This window comes from Protopterus annectens, chromosome 12.part0 (assembly GCF_019279795.1).
Source record: "Protopterus annectens isolate FY-2018-M chromosome 12.part0, PAN1.0, whole genome shotgun sequence".
NCBI classification, from domain to species: domain Eukaryota; kingdom Metazoa; phylum Chordata; order Ceratodontiformes; family Protopteridae; genus Protopterus; species Protopterus annectens.
The window spans coordinates 1368206951-1368226950 of NC_056746.1; the positions used below are offsets into that span (position 1 = coordinate 1368206951).

The 20000-nt window shown below is 37.7% G+C and overlaps 1 protein-coding gene across 1 annotated transcript in view; it reads right to left on the reverse strand.

The window, feature by feature from the left end:
• The window catches only part of ANGPT4 (angiopoietin 4), a 1038655-nt gene that overhangs the window by 1018313 nt on the left and 342 nt on the right, over positions 1-20000 (reverse strand). Inside the window, exon 1 of the mRNA XM_044090423.1 lies at positions 19378-20000. This exon is cut by the window's right edge and continues 342 nt beyond it. Coding sequence (XP_043946358.1) covers positions 19378-19671 — 294 coding nt within the window. The 5' untranslated portion in view covers positions 19672-20000. The remainder of the gene's footprint in view (positions 1-19377) is intronic.

Below are 20000 nucleotides of genomic sequence, written 5' to 3' on the forward strand. Positions count from 1 at the left end.
AAACAAAACAAAACAAAAGAAAACTAAATGATTGTTTTCCTGCTCCAGTTTTACTGGACAGAAGTAGTTTATTAAACCTGGTCCAAGGTCTTGTATAGGCTATTGACCTTTCTTAAGTCATGTGGTTTATGGTAAAAGAAAATGCAATTCCTCTTTGCTGAAAAGATTCAAGAAAGGAACATGATGGGACAGATGCAGGTTTTTCTCCACAAATTTCTGATTTAGACTCAGAACAGAGCATGTTATCTGAATCTCCCAGTCAAGGATTATCTTTCCTTAAGACTATTTCCAGAACATGCCAGTGTTTTCAGGGGATGAATTCTTACAACTAGAATTCCCAGAACGTTCACCCACCCATCATTGCTATCAATATTGGAGGATGTTTGTTAAAGCCGATGGTTTCCCCTGACAGCTAATCTGCTGCAGCTAAGAAAGCAGACAGAATATATAACGTTTCTCAGTGTTTTAACTTTGTATACTCTAATCCCAGACCGGATCCAGCACCTATAGTTTTAGGTTATCCAGCTGCTGCAAAACATTTTGTTAACTCTAATCTTATCCCTTCTGCAATGACGGTGAACAATTGATAAGTATATGAAAACAGTCTATGCTTCTTTAACTTTAATGTTTAGAATTAAGAACTGACATGCTCATATGGTGAAGTATATTCTCACTAATGATGAAAGGATGAGGAATGTTTTATTTCCACTTCATTTCTGTGAGTCAAAAATCTGCTTTGTGTTGTTCTGTTTCTTAAGTTTCTCAGGTCAGTACACATTATTTAAAGTATGTTTATGACTCTGTAGATACTACATCCTGGGCTGTTGCCACTGGTACTCTGTTGACGGGGTCTGTCTGGCAAAGTTCTCAAACCTTGCAGAAGATGTAAAAATGAGACTTTAAATTCTCTTTTGGCTAGAGATTTAGTTTTTTTACCCTCTACTCAGATGTTATCAAAAATGCGATGGGGGGGGGGGGTGATTCAGGGAATCTCTCAGATTTTTCAGCCCTTGCTCTTTAAATTTTAGAAGAGATTTTCTGCTCCCTCTTCCAATTTTGGCAAAAACCAAGATAAACAGTTTCAACAAAATGCTAGTAAGTAGATGTTAAAAGAACAACGGCAAAGAGGTTCCACACAGAAAGCAAGAACTCCCTAGACAAAAGGGCAGACAAATAAGGTAGAATCACTACATAAGTGACCTGCCCTCCAACCCTGTCCCTTCCACAAAGCCTGTATCTGCATGTTTTTACTCAGATCATTTCAGACAAAGGGGGTTCTGACATTGAATGAGTAGGGTTAAAGGTGGCAGTGGGAAGATATCTCTACTTTACAGGGAATTATTCCACATCCACTGGGACTATTCTCCCCTCCCGTTTTATCGGTTCGACAACATGTGCTTTTGCAAGGAGTAATAAAAACAGTTTCAACTCCCCACCTGGAAAGAGTGTTCATTCAAGAATTCTTCTGGTGCCAAAGAAAGAAAATGCCCTGAGAGACCAGTTCTGAACCTGCCATTCCTAAACCAGTATGTGATAATCCCCAAGTTCAAAATGTTTTCACTTCACAACCTGTTACCCTTTCTTCCTCATTTGAGTTTTTTGGGAACCTTTGGGACACAACATCATGTATAGTGAGAGTGACTATTATTTTCTATAATGTTTTTAACTCTATAGAATCATCTAGATGTGTAGTATATACATTTTAACATTGTGTACCATAGTTTGTTCTTTCAGCTTATTTGGTATAGTGTTTCTAATGTGATTTGTACTGTATTGGATATTACTGTATTTGTATTGTACTGTATGTGGTGCTTTTCTCCCCAGCCATCTGTTGAAAGTGGGTTCTGTAGACCCATTCAGCCCACCCCAGTAAACAAATGTCAAATAAATAATAAATAAATAATTTATCATCATATTCCCTTCCATTCAGATTTCAGATTTTCTTAAGGTATTATATGTCTGGATCATATTATCAGTTTTCTACCTTGCCTTTTGGATTATCCACTGCTCAGAGAGTAGCCATGAATTATCTAGCGTCAGTCACAGTCCTTTGTAGGCTACAGGGTATCCACATTTTCCATATTTAAATGACTTGCTTACCTTTGCAGGGTCTTTTTCAAAGTATCATGAATCTCTCAGGTGAGAGATCTCCTATGCAGGCTAGGATTCCAAGAGAACATTCAAAAATCTTTTTTGACTCTATCACACAGGATTGTGTTCCTGGGTTGTCTCTTAGGTGCCACAGTAGAAACAGCTTTTCTTCCATAGAAAAACATGGTCTGTATTTAGATCTGTTTCTAGGGTTTTTCACTCAGACTTCAGTCACTTACAAGACCATACCCCAGGAGTCTGGGTCTCGTGGCATCTATGATTCTCATTTACCTCTGGAAAGACTCTACATGAAAAAGATACAACAGTATCTGAAGTCTAAAACAAACACAAACTGTAAATAGAAAACAGAAGCATGGAAAACAGTTGCACTAAAACTCCCAAAGAAATTTATTAAAGTAAAGTTAGCGCTTTTGTATAAATAAATTTATATTTGAAATGGGGATATCCATTGAATCTGGTTGAAAACTTGATTACGGAAGTTATAATGAAAAGATCTTCAGGATATTTTAGAGCTATCCTGAATGATTCCTGCAGGGTGAACATGAATTCTGATACACTACAATCTAATTCAGTTGTTAGGCTTGGTAATACTCCTATAGACTGTTCGCTAACCTTTATTAAACCATTCAGTAAGGATGATTTTTCTGAAGGACATCCTTCAGAAAAATTGGAATATAATTATGAGTGATGAGAACCTAAGGAATAGAGTGTCTGATAGACCGATGGTCTATCAGTAAGGATAAGTAAACCATTCAGTAAGGATGATTTTTCTGAAGGACATCCTTCAGAAAAATTGGAATATAATTATGAGTGATGAGAACCTCAGGAATAGAGTGTCTGATAGACCGATGGTCATTTTTTAAAGGGGACAAAATTTGAAATCCTATTTTGAATATAGAAGGACTTTTAAACCTAGGATTAAGGTCATGTTCAAGTGTGAATCTTACCTTTACTGCAGGTATATTGACACAGGCTTAAATTTTGGAATTAATGCTATAAAGTTTTCCTATAATGAAAGATATAATTGCAACTCTAAAAGTGCTATTTACCTAGGTAAGTGCAAATGCTGCCCAGTTTTCTATATAGGGAAAACAGACAGGCGACTAAGGGATCGCATTTACGGACATCAATACACGATTAGAAGTAATAGGTCCAAGAATGCTCTGGTTAAACATGTGGCTAAGCACCCCAAACACAATTTCACCTTCAGGGTTATTGATAAAATTGGCACTGATATTAGAGGGGGACCTATCTCTTATGGCTGGAGAGATGTGAGTTAATATGGCAGCTTAGTGTTGATGCTTTTAATTATCCAGGATTAAATGATGCTTGCTCTATAGCTTGCATCTTAAAACTGAGAAGCCTGGAGAGATAGAAGATGAATAACCAATATAGTTCTTCCCTTTTTGGCAGAATAATGCATATAAATGTTCAAATGATGCTATTATGAATTTTGTGTATATATTTTTGCACTGCAGCTTTTTGATGATGGTTCTTTCTATTTAATACTTAATTAATTGTTTTAATAAGTAAGTAATTATTTAATCAGCACCATGTGACCAGTTAGAAGATATTTAACAGCATTCAGTTTCATTTTGGATTTAAAGTCTGATGAAGTACTCATATTTATTTGTACGAAAGTGCTAACTTTACTTTAATAAATTTTGTACAACTCTTTTCCGTGCTTCTGTTTTCTATTTACCGGTATCTGACGTCTGTCTGGTCTTAGCACTAAAACCCATTATCATTTCTGATTCCACCTCTTGGATTTCTAAAGAAAGAAAGGTGGAGATATCAAATAATGGATCCAGGTCTGGTCTTCACCTTGTCTTTTCCAAAGCATCAGTCGCAGCCAATCTTTTGGACCTTGGTTGCAAACCAGTGCCAAGATAAGTAAAAGTGCAAGGTCTGTGGGACAACAAATACAGACACAAGCACATGAGCATAAATTAGATGCTCCAGCTTATCAAGATACTCAACTTTCTGAATTATATTTGGTCTGCAGAACCTGTTCAAGTTGTTGCTGGTAATACCACAGAGGTGTGATACATAAACAAGCAAGGGGGAACCAGATCTTACACCCTTTGTAGAGCATTCATGTTAGCATAGGATATAGCTTCACACACAGTCTTACTGTACAGGCTTCCTACATTTTGTCAGAGAGAAAAATTGTGTGGGAGACAAGCTGAGCAGGACCAGGGCAGACCCTCACAAATGGAAACTAGATCAGAGGGTTGTCCAAGAGTTGATCCATCAGTGGGGAGTGAGGAATTCCTCAAGTAGACCTTTTTGCCTCTTGTCTGAACAATTAGCTGACAAAATTTTGCATTAGGTCTCTATGGATAAAAGCCTGGAAGTCAGATGCCTTTTCTTTTCCTTGGACAGTGATGTTCCTGTTTGATTTTCCACCCTTTTCCCTGATATCCAAAGTACTTCAGAAGATTCACAAGGAATCCCAAAGGATCATTGTGGTGACTCTGTTCTGGCTCAGTAGAGTACCTTTCTAGTCCTCTTTAAGAGGAACATTGACAACTGGATGGGAAACAGAAAATACAACCCTGGGATCCCACCCGTGTGTCCCTGGTGGACAGGGAAGCAGATGCTGACTTTGTGGGAACGTGGGTGAAATTCTTGGCTAGGTTTATAAAGGCCTCCAGGCCAATAGCCTAGTATTGTCCTATAAACCTATGAACATAGGATGACATTAAAAAAAAAAACAATATCCTCAAATAATGGAAATAATTTTTGACTGTTTGCCCAAGGTTCACAACTATCGTTTGTGATATCCAGGTAAGCTAGAAGAAATATATGGGTAGTTGCTTTTCCTATGTTAGGGATCAAACTGATGTCATTAACACTCACATGAATCATTTAGAGAAGGGAATCCAAATAAGGGTTGCTGGATGTTTATAAATATTATTATTCCATATCTCAAACAGAGGATGCTGAGGCTATAATTTTGCTGATGGGAGAGAGAAAGAGAGAGAGAATCTGCATACTTTTTTATTTTTCATTCAGTCTTTATTTTTTTATCTGATTCATAATATTTTTAAGTTCAGCAAAACCACTGCAGTCGGGAACATATTTGCCCCATCTGATTCAAATATGTGCATGCCTTATTACAGCTACCCCTAATTTAAAAAATATTATTTATTTAGGTTGCATATATTAGCTAGCATTTCTTATTGAAAGGTAGGTGGGTGGACTTCAAGTATTCTGTGACAGCTTTAATATGAACACTTGGGAATTTAAATTTAAATGGGCTTGTCATCAGAATGGAACTAGCTGTTTTTATAATACTTTAAAGGGTCAGACAGGCACTCACTTTACCAGCAAGTTGTATAAGAAACCTTCTACAGTAAATGCCTTCTGAAATGAAAATGCTATTCATTATGGTGAATTTCTTTGCACTTCCAGAAATACATTGTTGGGCACTGAATATGATTTAATAAAAATACAGGTTATCCATCACCTTTTAGAAAGAGATTCCAAAACATACACTATTTAACATACCTCTGGAAAATTTAAAAGAAAGATCTGTCACGTGATGAAACTGAAATCAATTCACAATTTGGCAGGGGAGGTACACCTGCCTTATTTTTTGTTATATGATATACATCATTTAGTATGGAAGTAAGACAGACCATACAATACAACTGGTACATTTCAATTAATGATCCCAAGTTCTCAAAGTTACATCCTAGGTACCGCATCTTGCTCTTCAAAAAGGTATTAAGTGTAGGGGAATTTTTTACCATGCCTCACATTTTGTGCCATGAAAGACTCAATCTTATTTAATCTCTTGTTTCTTGGGAAAACCAGTGGCTCTACAAGCACCCACCATAGGTAACTAAATCTCTACAAATAAACATGACTCACTGGAGGGATAAATTCCTAGCCCAATGTATTCCTAGTCTATGGGAAAAGTTACCTCTACAGGTCAAACGAAGTGCTACTTTGGCTGCCTTTAATGCTAGTGTTAATGACTGGATGGATAGACAAAAATGTACTCCAATGGTATCCTGTACAGCAGGAGGTGAGCTAAGTATTTGCAAACAGTGGCAAGAAATTTTAAGTGTGTCTGCTTAAAGCTGTATATAGCCAGGTATCTTATTCTTCCTCCAACCATTTGTCTAGAATTGTTCCTATGTTCCTACAAGCCAAGCTCCCTCAAAAATGTCTGCAAGATTTTCTTCTTTTCCTTTTTTGAATTGTAATAAAATCATCTTGCTTCCAAGCAGGACACATTTTGATGAAATAAATAAATATCTATCAGGCACATTTTGTTGCGGCACTTCTTGAATGATTTATGCTATCTTTTTCAGGTGCCCCAGGGTAAAAAGGTATATTGGTCAGATCACATACATGGCTTAATTAAGGATACTAGAACACATGCAAGATCACCTTGGGTCTCCCTGTAAAAGAGATCACTAGGCCTAACGAGGCTAAATTGGTTAACAAGATGAAAATAAAATCCACAAGCAAACAAACACATAAATAAAGATATTGTCGACAAGATTTTATCTTGCAGTGATTAGTACTGACACCTCACAGTAAGAGGGTTTGATTCTTGGCTAGGGTGCTTTCTGTGCAGAGTCTGCATGCCTTCCCTGTGCTCATGTGGGTTTCCTCCAGGTGCTTCAGTTTCCTCCTAAATTCCAAAGACATGCAGTAGGTGAATTGGACACTCTAAATTGGCCATAGGTGTAAGTGTGTGTGTGAGTGTGTGGTGTGAAAGAACTACAGTGGCAGGGCTAGCCACCCAGTGGTATAAACCTTGGCTCTAGATTATTGTCACTGTTAAAGTGATACCCCACACCCATGTGCAAAAATGGGAAAAAGGTGTTGTGGATGGATGGATTTTATCTAGCCCCGTAGTCCTTCATGCATGACATGTCACAATGGCAAGGTTGTACATTGTAAATTTTATGTGCTGAATTCTCAAGTTTGAAAAGAAGGGGAGATAGAAACTCTGCTTTAAGTAAACTGAAATCTTGTTATATGTAATGCATAACAAAGTGTCTCCACAAGAAATGCACATGGAATCAAATTTTCAACATCATACTGGATGAATTTATTACAGAAATATTATTTAGGAAAACTGATATCAATCACGTTTTTGATAATCTTATGAGTATGTGTTATTAGCTATGCTATTTAAGCTACTCTAAGCCTTTTATTCTTTTTATAATCCCAGGAAGGATATTTAGCAGGGTAACAGCAGTTTTACATTACACATTAAATAAGTTTCCAAAAAAGTATTTATAGCTTACTTTGGTTGTCGTTTTTTATGGTTTTTATATCACTTGCGGACCTCTTGTTATCTTACTTACTCTTAACTTGTCAGGTACACCATACCAATATTAGAGAGATGCACTAACATTTAGGAAAACTATTAGTATGGTGTACCCCTTTTTTCCAGCTGGTTACATTCAACTACACTGGCCACATCTTTCTGAAAGTTTGTTGTTGTGTAGCAGCTTTTAGAAGTGTAGCAGCTGTGGTTATCCAGAAACTTGAAAAACAATGCGCCTCAATATTTTCTGAATTCCCAGAAAGTAGTGTGTTTGCATTAAGTAACTAGTAACTCATTTCACAGCACTGGTACCAGCTACTCAGACAACTGTTTTCCTCTTTGCTGATGTTAATGTCTCTTTTCTGTGTTACCTCACCCAAACGTATGTAAGCTCTGTGGATGTTAAAGATTAGACATGCATTCAGAAAGTACCAGGATAGATAGAGCCATAAAAACTAAGCCACTGTACCAGCCTAAACAGCTTGTAAGAGATTAGTGGCAATGTTTTAAGATTTTTTTCTCACATACATCAGGTCTTGCTTTAATACTTTTAGTGAACCAGGTGTTTTGTTAATTCAGTGCAGAAGACCACATTATCTTTAATAAAAGGCTTCACAAAAGTCCTGAAAAGGAGAATCGGGACGATGATAAACTGCTGGAAATGTGAAGTAGAATCCACCACTGCCAAATGACTTTCTAATAACCAAGGCTATACTATCATCAACCCTCAGATCTTTAGTTACGCACGCACCTCAGGCTTTGATCGCATCCTTTATTTTAAAACCATCAGCCTTATTTCCATTGTTTCAGTACTAGACGTATCCCAGATAACGATCCTGTGCATGAGGCTTGGACTGCACGCTATAGACCAACGGTTCACCTACAGAAATGAGTATTTAGTATCTGAAAACCATGTTGACAGGGTCATGGGGTGATGCTACACTTTATTTATTTATTTCTATTTTCCATTGGGGAATACCTTAATTTAATTAGGTTGCTCGTTTTCACTTCTACTCTAAATCAGGCATCTGAATGTGCTTTAAGCTAGGCTATTGTGCTAAAGTCTTTGCCTAGCAGAATTGGTGTTCCATCCCAGTTATCAAATATAAATAAATAAATTCATTGCCTGTGCATATTATCACCTATAGATGGGCTGAAGCTCTGCAGAATACTGAAAATCTTGCCACCATAATTTATGATCAGGAAATCATCTTGGCTAATCATTTTAATCAAGCGTGTTTGGCTAATGAGGGTCCTGAGTGAAGACAATACAGAACAAATTTATTTATTTGAAATTATTGTGACAGTTATATGGTTTCTGTCCCACTGGTACTCAGTTCTAGCACACCACAGGACTAAATTACAACAACCACTCTGGACCTTGTTCTAGATTCAGGCTTGCTTCACGTAACCAGAGAAAGATCTTCAACCCCATTTTGTCAATCGGATTGCAGTGTTTGCTTCTAAACATCATAACGTGTAAAGACTCTTAATTTGAAAGTGGGTATGCTCCTTCTTCCACAGAATAATTCAGTAGCACTCTGTCTAGTTTACAAACACTTACCTCATTTTATTCTGGCCTTCAGCATGTAAAAGGCTCACACATGTTTCTTCTTGCAATGACAGTGAAAGGTGACAGTAGCAAATAAATAATTAAGTGATCGCTCCTGAACAAAGGTAAAATAGCATGACATACATGATACTGAGACTGTTTACTTGGAGGCAATGGTGGAACCTATAGGTTCATAACTATTACTAAGTAGTTGATTTTGGTGGTGATTTTGCAGCCTACTCATGAAATATTGCCCCTTTCTATAACAGTAAGAGGGTCCAGCCTAGGGGTATAAGTGCAATTTTCCATCCTTTGTTCAAAGTAGAGTTTAATGAGTGTGAAGGAACTAGTTGTAATATGCAAGGAGAGTTTATTCCAAAGGAGGGGAAGTCTTTGGGAGATTATATAGCAATCTTACCCCCCCCCTCCAAAATACTTGAAAAAATGTATTCAAAAGCATTTGATAAACTACCTCTTGCATGACAAAGTCCCATCCCCCACACAATATGGCTTCCATCCCTCTCATAGTACTAACACTGCACTTCTAACTTACAACGATACTGTCAATAAAGCTAGCGATAACGGCACCCTCATTTCCTTCTTACTTCTAGACTTGTCTAAAGCCTTTGACACAGTTTGCCACAGCAAACTTCTACTTCAGATGTCCTTATTATTTCTCTCTCTGCCTACCCTTCTATGGCTCAAAAGCTACCCAAGCAATCAGGTATCAGTCAGTAAAATGGCAGTTCATCATCTGTCCATTACTCCCAGTCACCACTGGTATACCACAAGGTTCTATCTATGGTCCCCTCCTCTTGAACATCCTCACCAACACGTTAAACACATCCACACTTCAAGCCTCCAAAACACAGTGTGCAGATAACTCCACACTCATTTGTACATCTGACAACATGGAACACCTCAGAAAATTACTCAGGAAGCTTTAAGAGCAATTGAAGCATGGCTTTGTAACTCAACTCACGCTCAACCCTAAAAGTACAAACTGCTACTTTTTTCCCCAAATCCATCTCCCATTAAAAAAACAAAATTTAAAGTCCTTTCTCTTAATAACATAACCATTAAAGACATTTCTTACAGCAAATTATTAGTGATGATAGTGGATGATAACCTTAAATTTGACACGCGTATGCAAAGATGCATAAGAAAAACTCATCAAAAAATAGGGATGCTTTATAGAGCCAAAAACTTTCTCACCAACACAACTAAAATTACACTTGCCACTACTTACCTACTCCCCATTCTTGTTTATGGTGGTCCCATCCTTACTAACCTCCAGGATTCGCTAAAATTAAAACTTAACTTTGCTAAGTCTGCATCAAATACCCATTTCAGAACCCATCACTGTATAGCATTAAAAAGCCTAAAGTGGTTAAACTGCCTCATTAACTAATATATATATATATATATATATATATATATATATATATATATATATATATATACAACTTCTTACCACCTATTCCATTATCCAGCATCCATCAACTTGTCCATCAGTAAATAACATTCTACACAACTATGTTCCTAATTTGTCATTATGAACCAGTGACCAAAACCTCCTGTTTGTCCAAAAACCTATAAAATCTGCTGGGCAGTGTCTGTATTCATACCATGTTGCTAAGGCCTGGCACTCCTTATCTCTGTCCATCAGGTCAGTATCCTTCCTCCCATCCTTCAAAACCTTTCTGAAAGATTTTCTAGCCAAGATATGTCTCTGTTCTTGCTCAACACCAGAATATTTTATTTATTTTATTTATTTATTTTACATTTGTTGACCGGGCTAGTCTAGCTGGATACATGTCCATTTTCAGTAGAGGCCCGGGGAGAAAGCTCCAAGAGATACATAAAAAAATTCAAATACAGAGCAAATACAGATCAATTTTTTTTTTTTTAATGCAATATATTCAATGGTCTAATATGTTACATATAATAAAGTCTGTTGGTGATATAATGGTATTTTACTGATCTAGGAAAATGTATCAGAGTAACTAAAGCCTTTAAAAAAATGCATCCCTAAATTTGAACAAATACCTGTTCATGCCTTATCTCTTAGGGCTGCTACCTTTCATTGTGGCTAAAACTGGTATAAGGCCACACCCCTCACATCACCTGTAGCCCCGCCCATTCCCAACCCTCTCCCACCCATGCTCTGTCCATTTTGTGACATCACTATGACTTCAGCTGATGGGGAAAGCCCTCTTTTTCTGTTCATGATCCCTGCTTTCAGCCGATTTCCTATGCTTTTCTGTAAAAAAGCATAGTAAATCAGCCGATTTAACAAACTCTGATAGTCTGTTTCCTTTTTTGAAACAGAATACTGGAGTTTGTACAGTGTTTTCTGGACTACTGGACAATCAATTTGATTTCTGGATAGTCCGGGAAAAAAAAACGGATTTGTGGCAACCTTATTACATCTAATTACTCTCCCTTCTTCACTGACTTCCTTACTTCAATTACTTTCTTTCACATGACTTTCTCTTTAAATATACTATAAGGCTGTTTTTTTTCTCTAACTCTGTATTGCAATTCCTGTTTGTATTATACTAATTTCCCCTTAATTTCTCTATAAACTGGCTAATTTTTTTCTAACTATTAAATCATTGCCATGTATTTGTATCTGCTCTTAACCAATGTTTTCATATTATGTCTCACTTAGTTTCTTTATTTAAACTGCATTTTTTGTATTACTTGTAAAGACTGTAAAGTTATTAATTTTAAAATGTTTTGTAATATTTTGGAGCTTTTCTCCCTGGGCCTTCACTAAAAATGGGATTCTACCCAGTCAGACTTTCCTGGTAATCAAATGTCAATAAATAAATAACTAAAATGAATCTCTCCCTCTAGCAGGTTTTGGCTATGCTGCAGGGGAGTGTAAATGTCTAATACAGGTGTTTGTGGTGATACACATTTTACAAATGCTTAGGTCACACTTACCATTGATCCTGTATGCAGTACTGTATAGTATCCACGCTTAAAGTGACACATTATGAAGGCTGTCTACAGCAGGAAGTGGTGACACATTAATAAAGAGGTACACTATTACAGCTGTGTAGAGTAGTGCCCAGAGCCTACACTAATGAAGTAGCACATTGTTACGTCTTTCGGCTTTTCCCGGTTAGGGGTCGCCACAGCGGAACTCCGGTCCGCTAATGACTGGTAGTTGATTTTTACGTACCGAGTTACCAGCCCTGATGCACAACCTTCAACGAAGGTATGCCCATTCATGCATATCTCCATGCAGAAGACGCTCTAGCTGAGAGTCGAACCGGACAGCGTCTTACGAATACTTAATTCAGTTGTATAGAGCGTCCACATCAATAAAGTAATAAATTATAGATACTGTATGGAGATGAACATAGTGTCCACACTTATAAAGTGACACATCATCAGTACACACATAAAAATTACCATGGAAACCCAATTAAATATAGGCAACAAGTTTACCATCAAACAAATCAATTTCAAATATATAAAGAGTGAGGGGAGCATTATTGATTCCTACATTTTTTTCCTTCGCTTGTTGGAGATGACACCAGTGATGAACATTTTTAACATGTGCTACTTGGAAAACTATAAATGCTGTCTTACTGATCTTCTGATCACTTCATGAGTCAGCAAATTTATGTTTGTTTTAAGGCCAGACAGAAACTTCCTGTAATACTGAGTCACAGTAAATTTAAGGGTGAGAAAAATATCTTATGTTCAACATGTTAATCAGTTTTTTTTACTTGTTCAGTATAAAACAATCACATTTAATGCAAGAAGAAAATAGCACATCAAAGTGAAATAAGGTAAAATAAATTCATAAATTATGATAAAAAAACTTAAAAAATATTTTTCTTTTTTCCAGACATAATCACCAAAATAAGAAGAAAACATGAAGTCTGTCAGTTTAGCTTAGAGGATTAAGCTATGATTTGCTATCAAGCTTCATGATGTAGTCCATAGTTTGATTTCCTAAGCCCCCATTTATCTTCTGTGGGGCTCTAAGCAAGTTTCTTAACCATGAAATTCTCCTGGATCACCCCTGAGGGTGTTTGTGCCTTAGTGGGACTATTTGATTAGAAAAGTTAATAAAAAAGCAACCCATGAACATATGTTATACAGTTATATCAACACTTCAGTAATTTATTTGATTTAGTTTTGGTTTAAAAATAAAATATATAGATTTATTTTTTTTTTATTTCATGTCTAACATGCTTGACATACCCAGGTTATAGTTAAAGAAATTATGTAATCATTGGTGTAAGAATTTTTTATCATAATACATAAAGGGGTCAGATTTTATTAAAAAATAAGCAGCAATATGCAAAAAGGCGTACCCCTACACTCACAAATATAATACACAGCAGCACAATATAAACACACACAAATACAATACACAGCAGCACAACATAAACACACACAAATACATGGACCAAAGTGCAGCAATAACCCCCTGCATAGGAGTTACAGTGAATTAACGGACGTTCCTGGGGAGTAGACCCATCACTTATTGCATGATCATTCTCAGCTCTCCTTTGTAGTGCCTTATTTCCTTATAATGCATATCTTGCTAGGCAGTATTGTTTCATATACAATGTTATGCAACACCAAAGTAACCAAATTACATAGCATGGATACTGTATACAATATCCTATAATGTTTGTACAAAGTGACATATAGGTTCATAGGTTCATAGATAGGTATTAGGCTATTGCCCTGGGGCCTATATAAGCCTAGCTAAAAAAGTTCCCTGGCTTTCGCCACCCAAGAAAGTTATTTTCCTTCACCCCTGTCTAGCAGAGCCACAGATGTGATCCCTGGGGTGAATTTCCTACTTCCCATCCAGTTGTCGAGATTTTTCTTAAAGGGGGGCTAATAAGGAGGTTTGCTTGATGTGAATGGGTAGTCTGCTCCAGAGTATGGGAAGTCTCTGGGACAGGAATCTATCCCTCCAGCATATTCTGTGTATTGTGGTGGCAAGGTTTAGGTCTCTGGAGCATGTGACTCAGAGGGATTGAGGTTTCTTTAAGTGTAGCATGTCCAACAGATCTGGGTTTGACATGGCTTTGTATGTTAGGAAGAAGTCGCCTCTGAGTAGGCGATACGCGATGGAATAGAGCTGGAGTTTTTGAGACAGTCTGCTTATGGAATTTGTTGGAGGCTGGTAATCCTCTGAGTGAGGTATTTCTGTGGCCTTTCTCATTGTTGTAGATGTCTTGCGAGGTACATGCCAAATGGGACATTGTACTCTTTAATGGTTCTGATGAGGTATAATGGGTCTGATGAGGGATGAGTAGAGAGGAACAATGACCTCTTTTTTTCCTGGAGGTGAACCCCTTTGTATTGAGGTGTGCCACGTAGAAAGATTCCCTGACTACTGTGGCAATGTGATTATCAAAGGAGAGACTACTGACCACCTGTGTCCCTTTTCACACTTTCAGTGTTTAGTAGGCTACCGCCTATGAGGTAGTTCATGGGTACAGTGTTTTTCCAAAAGGGGATGACAATGCACTTCTTGGTATTGAGCTTGAGGCCATGACTTTGACACCAAGTATCAGTCTCAGTGAGGCCCCTTTGTAGAATGTCCACATCATTAGGCGATTTTATTATGGCACCTAATTTGCAGTCGTCTGCGAACTTCATTAGCCAAAGAACTGCTGTATTAGCCTGGACTTCTGAGAAGTAGATGCCAAACAGGAGAGGACTCAGGACTGAGCTCTGTGGTACTCCACTTGTCACTGGTCTGAAGTTGGATTTGGAGTCAGCTACTTTCACTGTGTGGGTCCTGTCAGTAAGCTAGTTGGCCACCCATCTTGTGACATAGGGATTTATGCCCAGTCTAGTGAGTTTATCTATAATTCCAGAGCGGAGGATGTTGTTGAAAGCCTTGGCAAGATAGGCTGTGGGCACCACCTTACCCTCGTCCATGGCTCTGGTGACTGCTTCAGAGAATTCAATCAGGTTTAGGAGACATGACCTACCTTTACAAACCCAAACTGTGTGGGGTCCAGAGTTTGGAGGTTACATATATCCTTGTTTAAAAGCTCCAATATGATATCAGGCTAATGAGGCAGTAGTTCCCAGGGTCCGTGGTGGCACCCCTTTGTGGTGTGGGATAACCATCGCTGCGCACCATTCAGTAGGCACAAAGCCTGAAGTGAGGGTATGATCGAACATGGTACTTAGGTGGGGTGCCAGTTCATTCTGTAGTTCATGCAAAATGCAGCCTGGGATGTTGTAAGGTCCTATGGATGCTGTGTTCTTGGGTTTTGAGAGTGCAGTCTTTACTTTTGCAGCCATGATTACAGGGGCTTTCAATTCTTCTGGTATAGTGATGGGCCCTTTGTGGGTGGGGGGTGAAGTTTGCACTGAACCTATCTTGCTAGGATGTTGGCAGTATCCGTTGGATCTGTATAATTAGTGCCATTGTGCTGTAGCTCAGAGCAGATCTGAGTGTCGCCATTGAGATTCTTGACATAGCTGTTGAATTCTTGCCTTTAAAATCAGTGGCGATTTTATTTTTATAACTAGCTTTGAAGGATTTTTTGAGGGATCTCAGCTTCTTACTGAGGCTGACCAGGGAGCTCCTCCACTCGTGGGATTTTACTCTCTTTTGCAACAGTTTCTTCCTTCTTTTGTAGAGTTTCTTTATGGCAGAAGACCACCAGATTGGCTTCCTTTTTCTGGAGGATAGCGTCTTGGTTCTGTTGGGGGTGATGGATATTGCCTTACAATGTCATATAGCGTTTACACTGAGATGTTGCATATGAGTTACTATATACACAATCATGCAATGCATCAAATATACCATATACAATGCAGCTGATGTCACACTGACAAAATGCCACATAGACACTGTACAATAATGCCCATGCTAACAAAGTATCAGATAGTGGATACTGAGTAACAGCATTCTTTAATGACTGCAATGTCGCAGTGACTGATCGAGTCTACAAAGGACTGACAATTATGCAAAGAATGTTTTGAAATTAATTTAACAAAATGATACTGTGCATGTACATGAGTGAGTCTCTGTGCATATGTGTGACTATAAAGATGTGTGTGTGTGTGTGTGTGTGTGTGTGTGTGTGTGTGCGTGTGTGTGTGTGTGTGTGTGTGTGTGTGTGTGTGTGTGTGTGTGTGTGTGTGTGTGTGTGTGTGTGTGTGTGTGTGTGTGTGTGTGTGTGTGTGTGTGTGTGTGTGTGTGTGTGTGTGTGTGTTGGGAGGGGGTCTCTGTGCATGAGATTTCATATCCTCACGTGTATGACTAAATGAGTGTATATGTGCATGCATATATGTGAGTTTGTGTGCACACTGATATGTATGGAACAGAATGAATATGCATGCAGGCATGTGTGAGTGCATATGTATGCAGACATGACATGTATAAAAGAAAGACTTGAAAAAGAATATGGTGCACCCACATTCCATCATTAGTGTTTTTAGTGTCCTCATCCAGTGCACTAATCTAGTTAATGCTTTTTCATGTTGTGTGACCATATGCTCTGGTAGTCTTAATGCTTTCTATCTGGCTTGACATGGTGTGTGCCACACAGAATTTTCAATAGCTTCCAGGGCGGCCTGACATTCTATATTAGCAACACAAGATTTCATGTTTTTTTCTATATGAATATCAGTAACATTTCAAAGACAAATTAGTACTTCTTCATACATGTGTGCACCCAAGTGTATAGCATGAGCGTGTGTGTCTGTGTGTGTGCACGTGTGTGTGTGCGTGCGTGCATGTGTGTGTGTGTGTGTGTGTGTGTGTGTGTGTGTGTGTGTGTGTGTGTATGTGTATACAATTGTGTATCTACTTGTGTGTGTAATGCTCACTTACATATTATATATTATCTGTCCTTTACATATAAATCTGTGTTTATTTTCTTAGAGGCAAACCACTATCTTTCTCAAACCAATGTCTTGTCATTGCATTTTGAGTACATTTTTTGGAAGACTTACTATGGCTCTGCTGTTTGTAGTAGTCTAAAGCTACTGCCTGTATTGTGGTACTATGCAAATCCTAAGTATGTCAAGACAAGCACTTTACTATCTACTAGAAACTTCACAATGCACAGGCATCTAAACTATAGTAATGCAACAATAACCATAAAGCTTCTCTATCTACTTCCTGTGACATGCACAGGATCTACGAAACTTATCTGTTTATGCCATGCATAATGCACAAGACTTAGCCAGCTTACTATATCCTGAATACTCTGTAAATAACTCTGAAACAGTAGTCTGTGCCATCACTAACCCTGTGATATCATCTGTAAGCTATGTATGCCACAAGTAAAGCATCAATATTAGTAATTATAACCATGAGCCTTGGTTATCTGTGTCCTAAATAATCAATCAGTGATTGAAAGACTTACTGATGTAAATCAGCAGTAATTACAAAAGTTAGCATTTAAACCACAAATTGAACACATATGATAAGTTTTATAGTACAATATTGCACTTCTGCATTCCATGTTCTCACTCAGAAGTTCTTCTGAAATGTTATCTAACTTGCTGTGTTTTCCTCAGATGCCCTTAAAATCATGTACAGTTTACTCAAGGTAGGGACTGGAGCTGGCCAATAAAGCTTGTTTCATTTTACTAAGTAAGCTTGCATATGATTGCTGTAGACATACATCTGCCTCTGGTATACAAAACTGCTGTCTGACATTACAAATGACACAGAAGCTTGTACAACTTTCTACAATCTTCCACCAGGACACCAATAAATAGCATGTCGCTACTGCCAGACTACACTGAGCACCAGCTAGATGTCTCTTATCTTGCATTCCAGAAAGTGTCTGTCTCACATGAAAGTACAGCTTCAGTAATGAGGTCTCAGGTCTTGTCTTGTTTTACAAATCAGCTTATAGACCAAGATGAATGACTATGAAAGACCCCCAAACCTCAGCTTAGAGGAAAAAGAAAGGTTAAAGTGAGTGTTTATACTGCTAAAAACTGACAAGAGTTTGCAATTAAAAAGCCATACATTTATCTGAAAAATGAACAGTAAATCAGGGTTTTCAGAAGAGGTCAGAGACTATTTAAAAACTCATGAGAAAGAACTGCATCACTATGACAACACGTTGGCTGGTGAAGCCGGCTACATTTTCCTCTCAGTAACAAGAAAAAAATAGTTATTTAAAAACAACAAACAGGAAACAGCTCCCATAACTTTTATACATCTGTTTACTTCTTTGTGCAACATTTATTTGGTCTAGAAACTCAGCTATTAGGATACAATGTTAGATTTATTAATACTGATAGCTTTCAATTTTCTAGTCTAAGAAATAGTATTTATGACATGGCATAGTTTAGGAAGCACTCAATTTTCTATTTTACTTAAATGAAAATGTAAAGTGAATCACAAGTGTGTAGTGCCCAAAGTTAGTGATGTAGTCATAGCTCCTTTCATGTACTATGTTGTACTATTAAAATCAGAGGTTTGGATTGTAACCATCTGGGAAGTACACAAAAATCTGATTGGTACATCAGACTACTTCCTCCTAACATAATTATCCTTTTAAATCACATGTCTGAAATACAGAGTTAAACATGCAGTATGTGCCCTACGCTATTACATGAGAAGCCGTCATCTGAATAGCTGGAATTATAAAAAGTGTTCAGTATTGAGTGTTACATCTGTGTCTATATCTGTAACTACTGACCTTTCTTTTTACTTACTTTTTAAGCTCAGATATTTGGTGACTTTTTGGTAGGCAAAATGTTACTGTCTTAAATCAATTTGTGTAACACTTCTCCTGTGATATATGGCTATGCATGATAACACATATGCTATCAAAAACACTACTGGGCTCTCACGATCATGAATTGTGAGGATAATTGCCACTGGATGCCCTCAAAGAGGACAGTGGCTAGTGAAATTACAAAAAAAAAATAAAAATTCACCTTCGAAGTCATCACTCCAGTTGTAAGAAACCTTATTTACGTAAATGTTAATCTTCAAAATAAGTAGGTAAATAAATAAAGACGAAATACATAAATAAACAAATAGTGCATCAAGAGATGTTTGGTGATGCACACCATGTTTTGAACACTATTTGCCTTTCAGACTAGAACATCTTTCCTAGACCAGAACCTATATAGAGGCAATCAGGTTCACAACTTGTTGCCATTTCATCTCAGACATATATACTGTTTTGCGACAAATCTGAATTAAAAAAAAAGTACTATTCTGTCCATTTGTTCTTCACTATGAACGGTGGTATGACTGAAAATAAATGCGGTACAGAATAAACGTATTAGAATCTAAAGCAAACATGCTGAATAGAAATTAGTATCATAATAGTTTAAAAATCATCAGTAAACTTATCTGGAATGTACAGAATGTAAAAAGTCAATAGATGCAGTGATGTAACTTACATTCCAAGGATGTAAATGCAAAACTCACCTTGAGCATCCACAGTGTATTGTTCTCCATGATATTTTCCAGGTGTTGCAGCTTTTGAAGGGACCATTCATTTTCCAGAAACTGTGGAGAATCCCTCAGAAGTGCATTGCCATTGTACTGGTCTGAGCCACCCCTACAGTGGTCTAGTTCTGGAAGGACAAAAGTATAACTGCATTGACCTTGATGGACACGATGCCGCTTCCGGGCATTATCGGACACTCGTCGTTGACCGCTTGCAGCAGAAGCAACTGCAGTAACCAGTGACAAACTGAACGAAAGCCGCACAAACCACATCTTCGTGTCTGCTACCTGGCTGTGGATAACTATTTCAGCTGCACTAACTCTGTGTGTCCACTTCTGCCTTTTTCTATCAAAACAATGTTTTTGTTCAGCCAACCATTCAGAGTTTTTTTATTTTTTTAAACAGAGAGCTTAAACGGCAATAGAGGTTTTGTTTCAGCAGTCTAGAATAACTTTAACAGCTATGACAACTTATGTTATGAAACGTTCTAAAACTCTATAAATACTCCTCACAAACAATCTGTTGAACTAATTTAGCTGTTTTTAGCTCTTTACAAATGGCCAGATAAACTTAACTACCTCCTGTCCTGATTCTCTCTCTC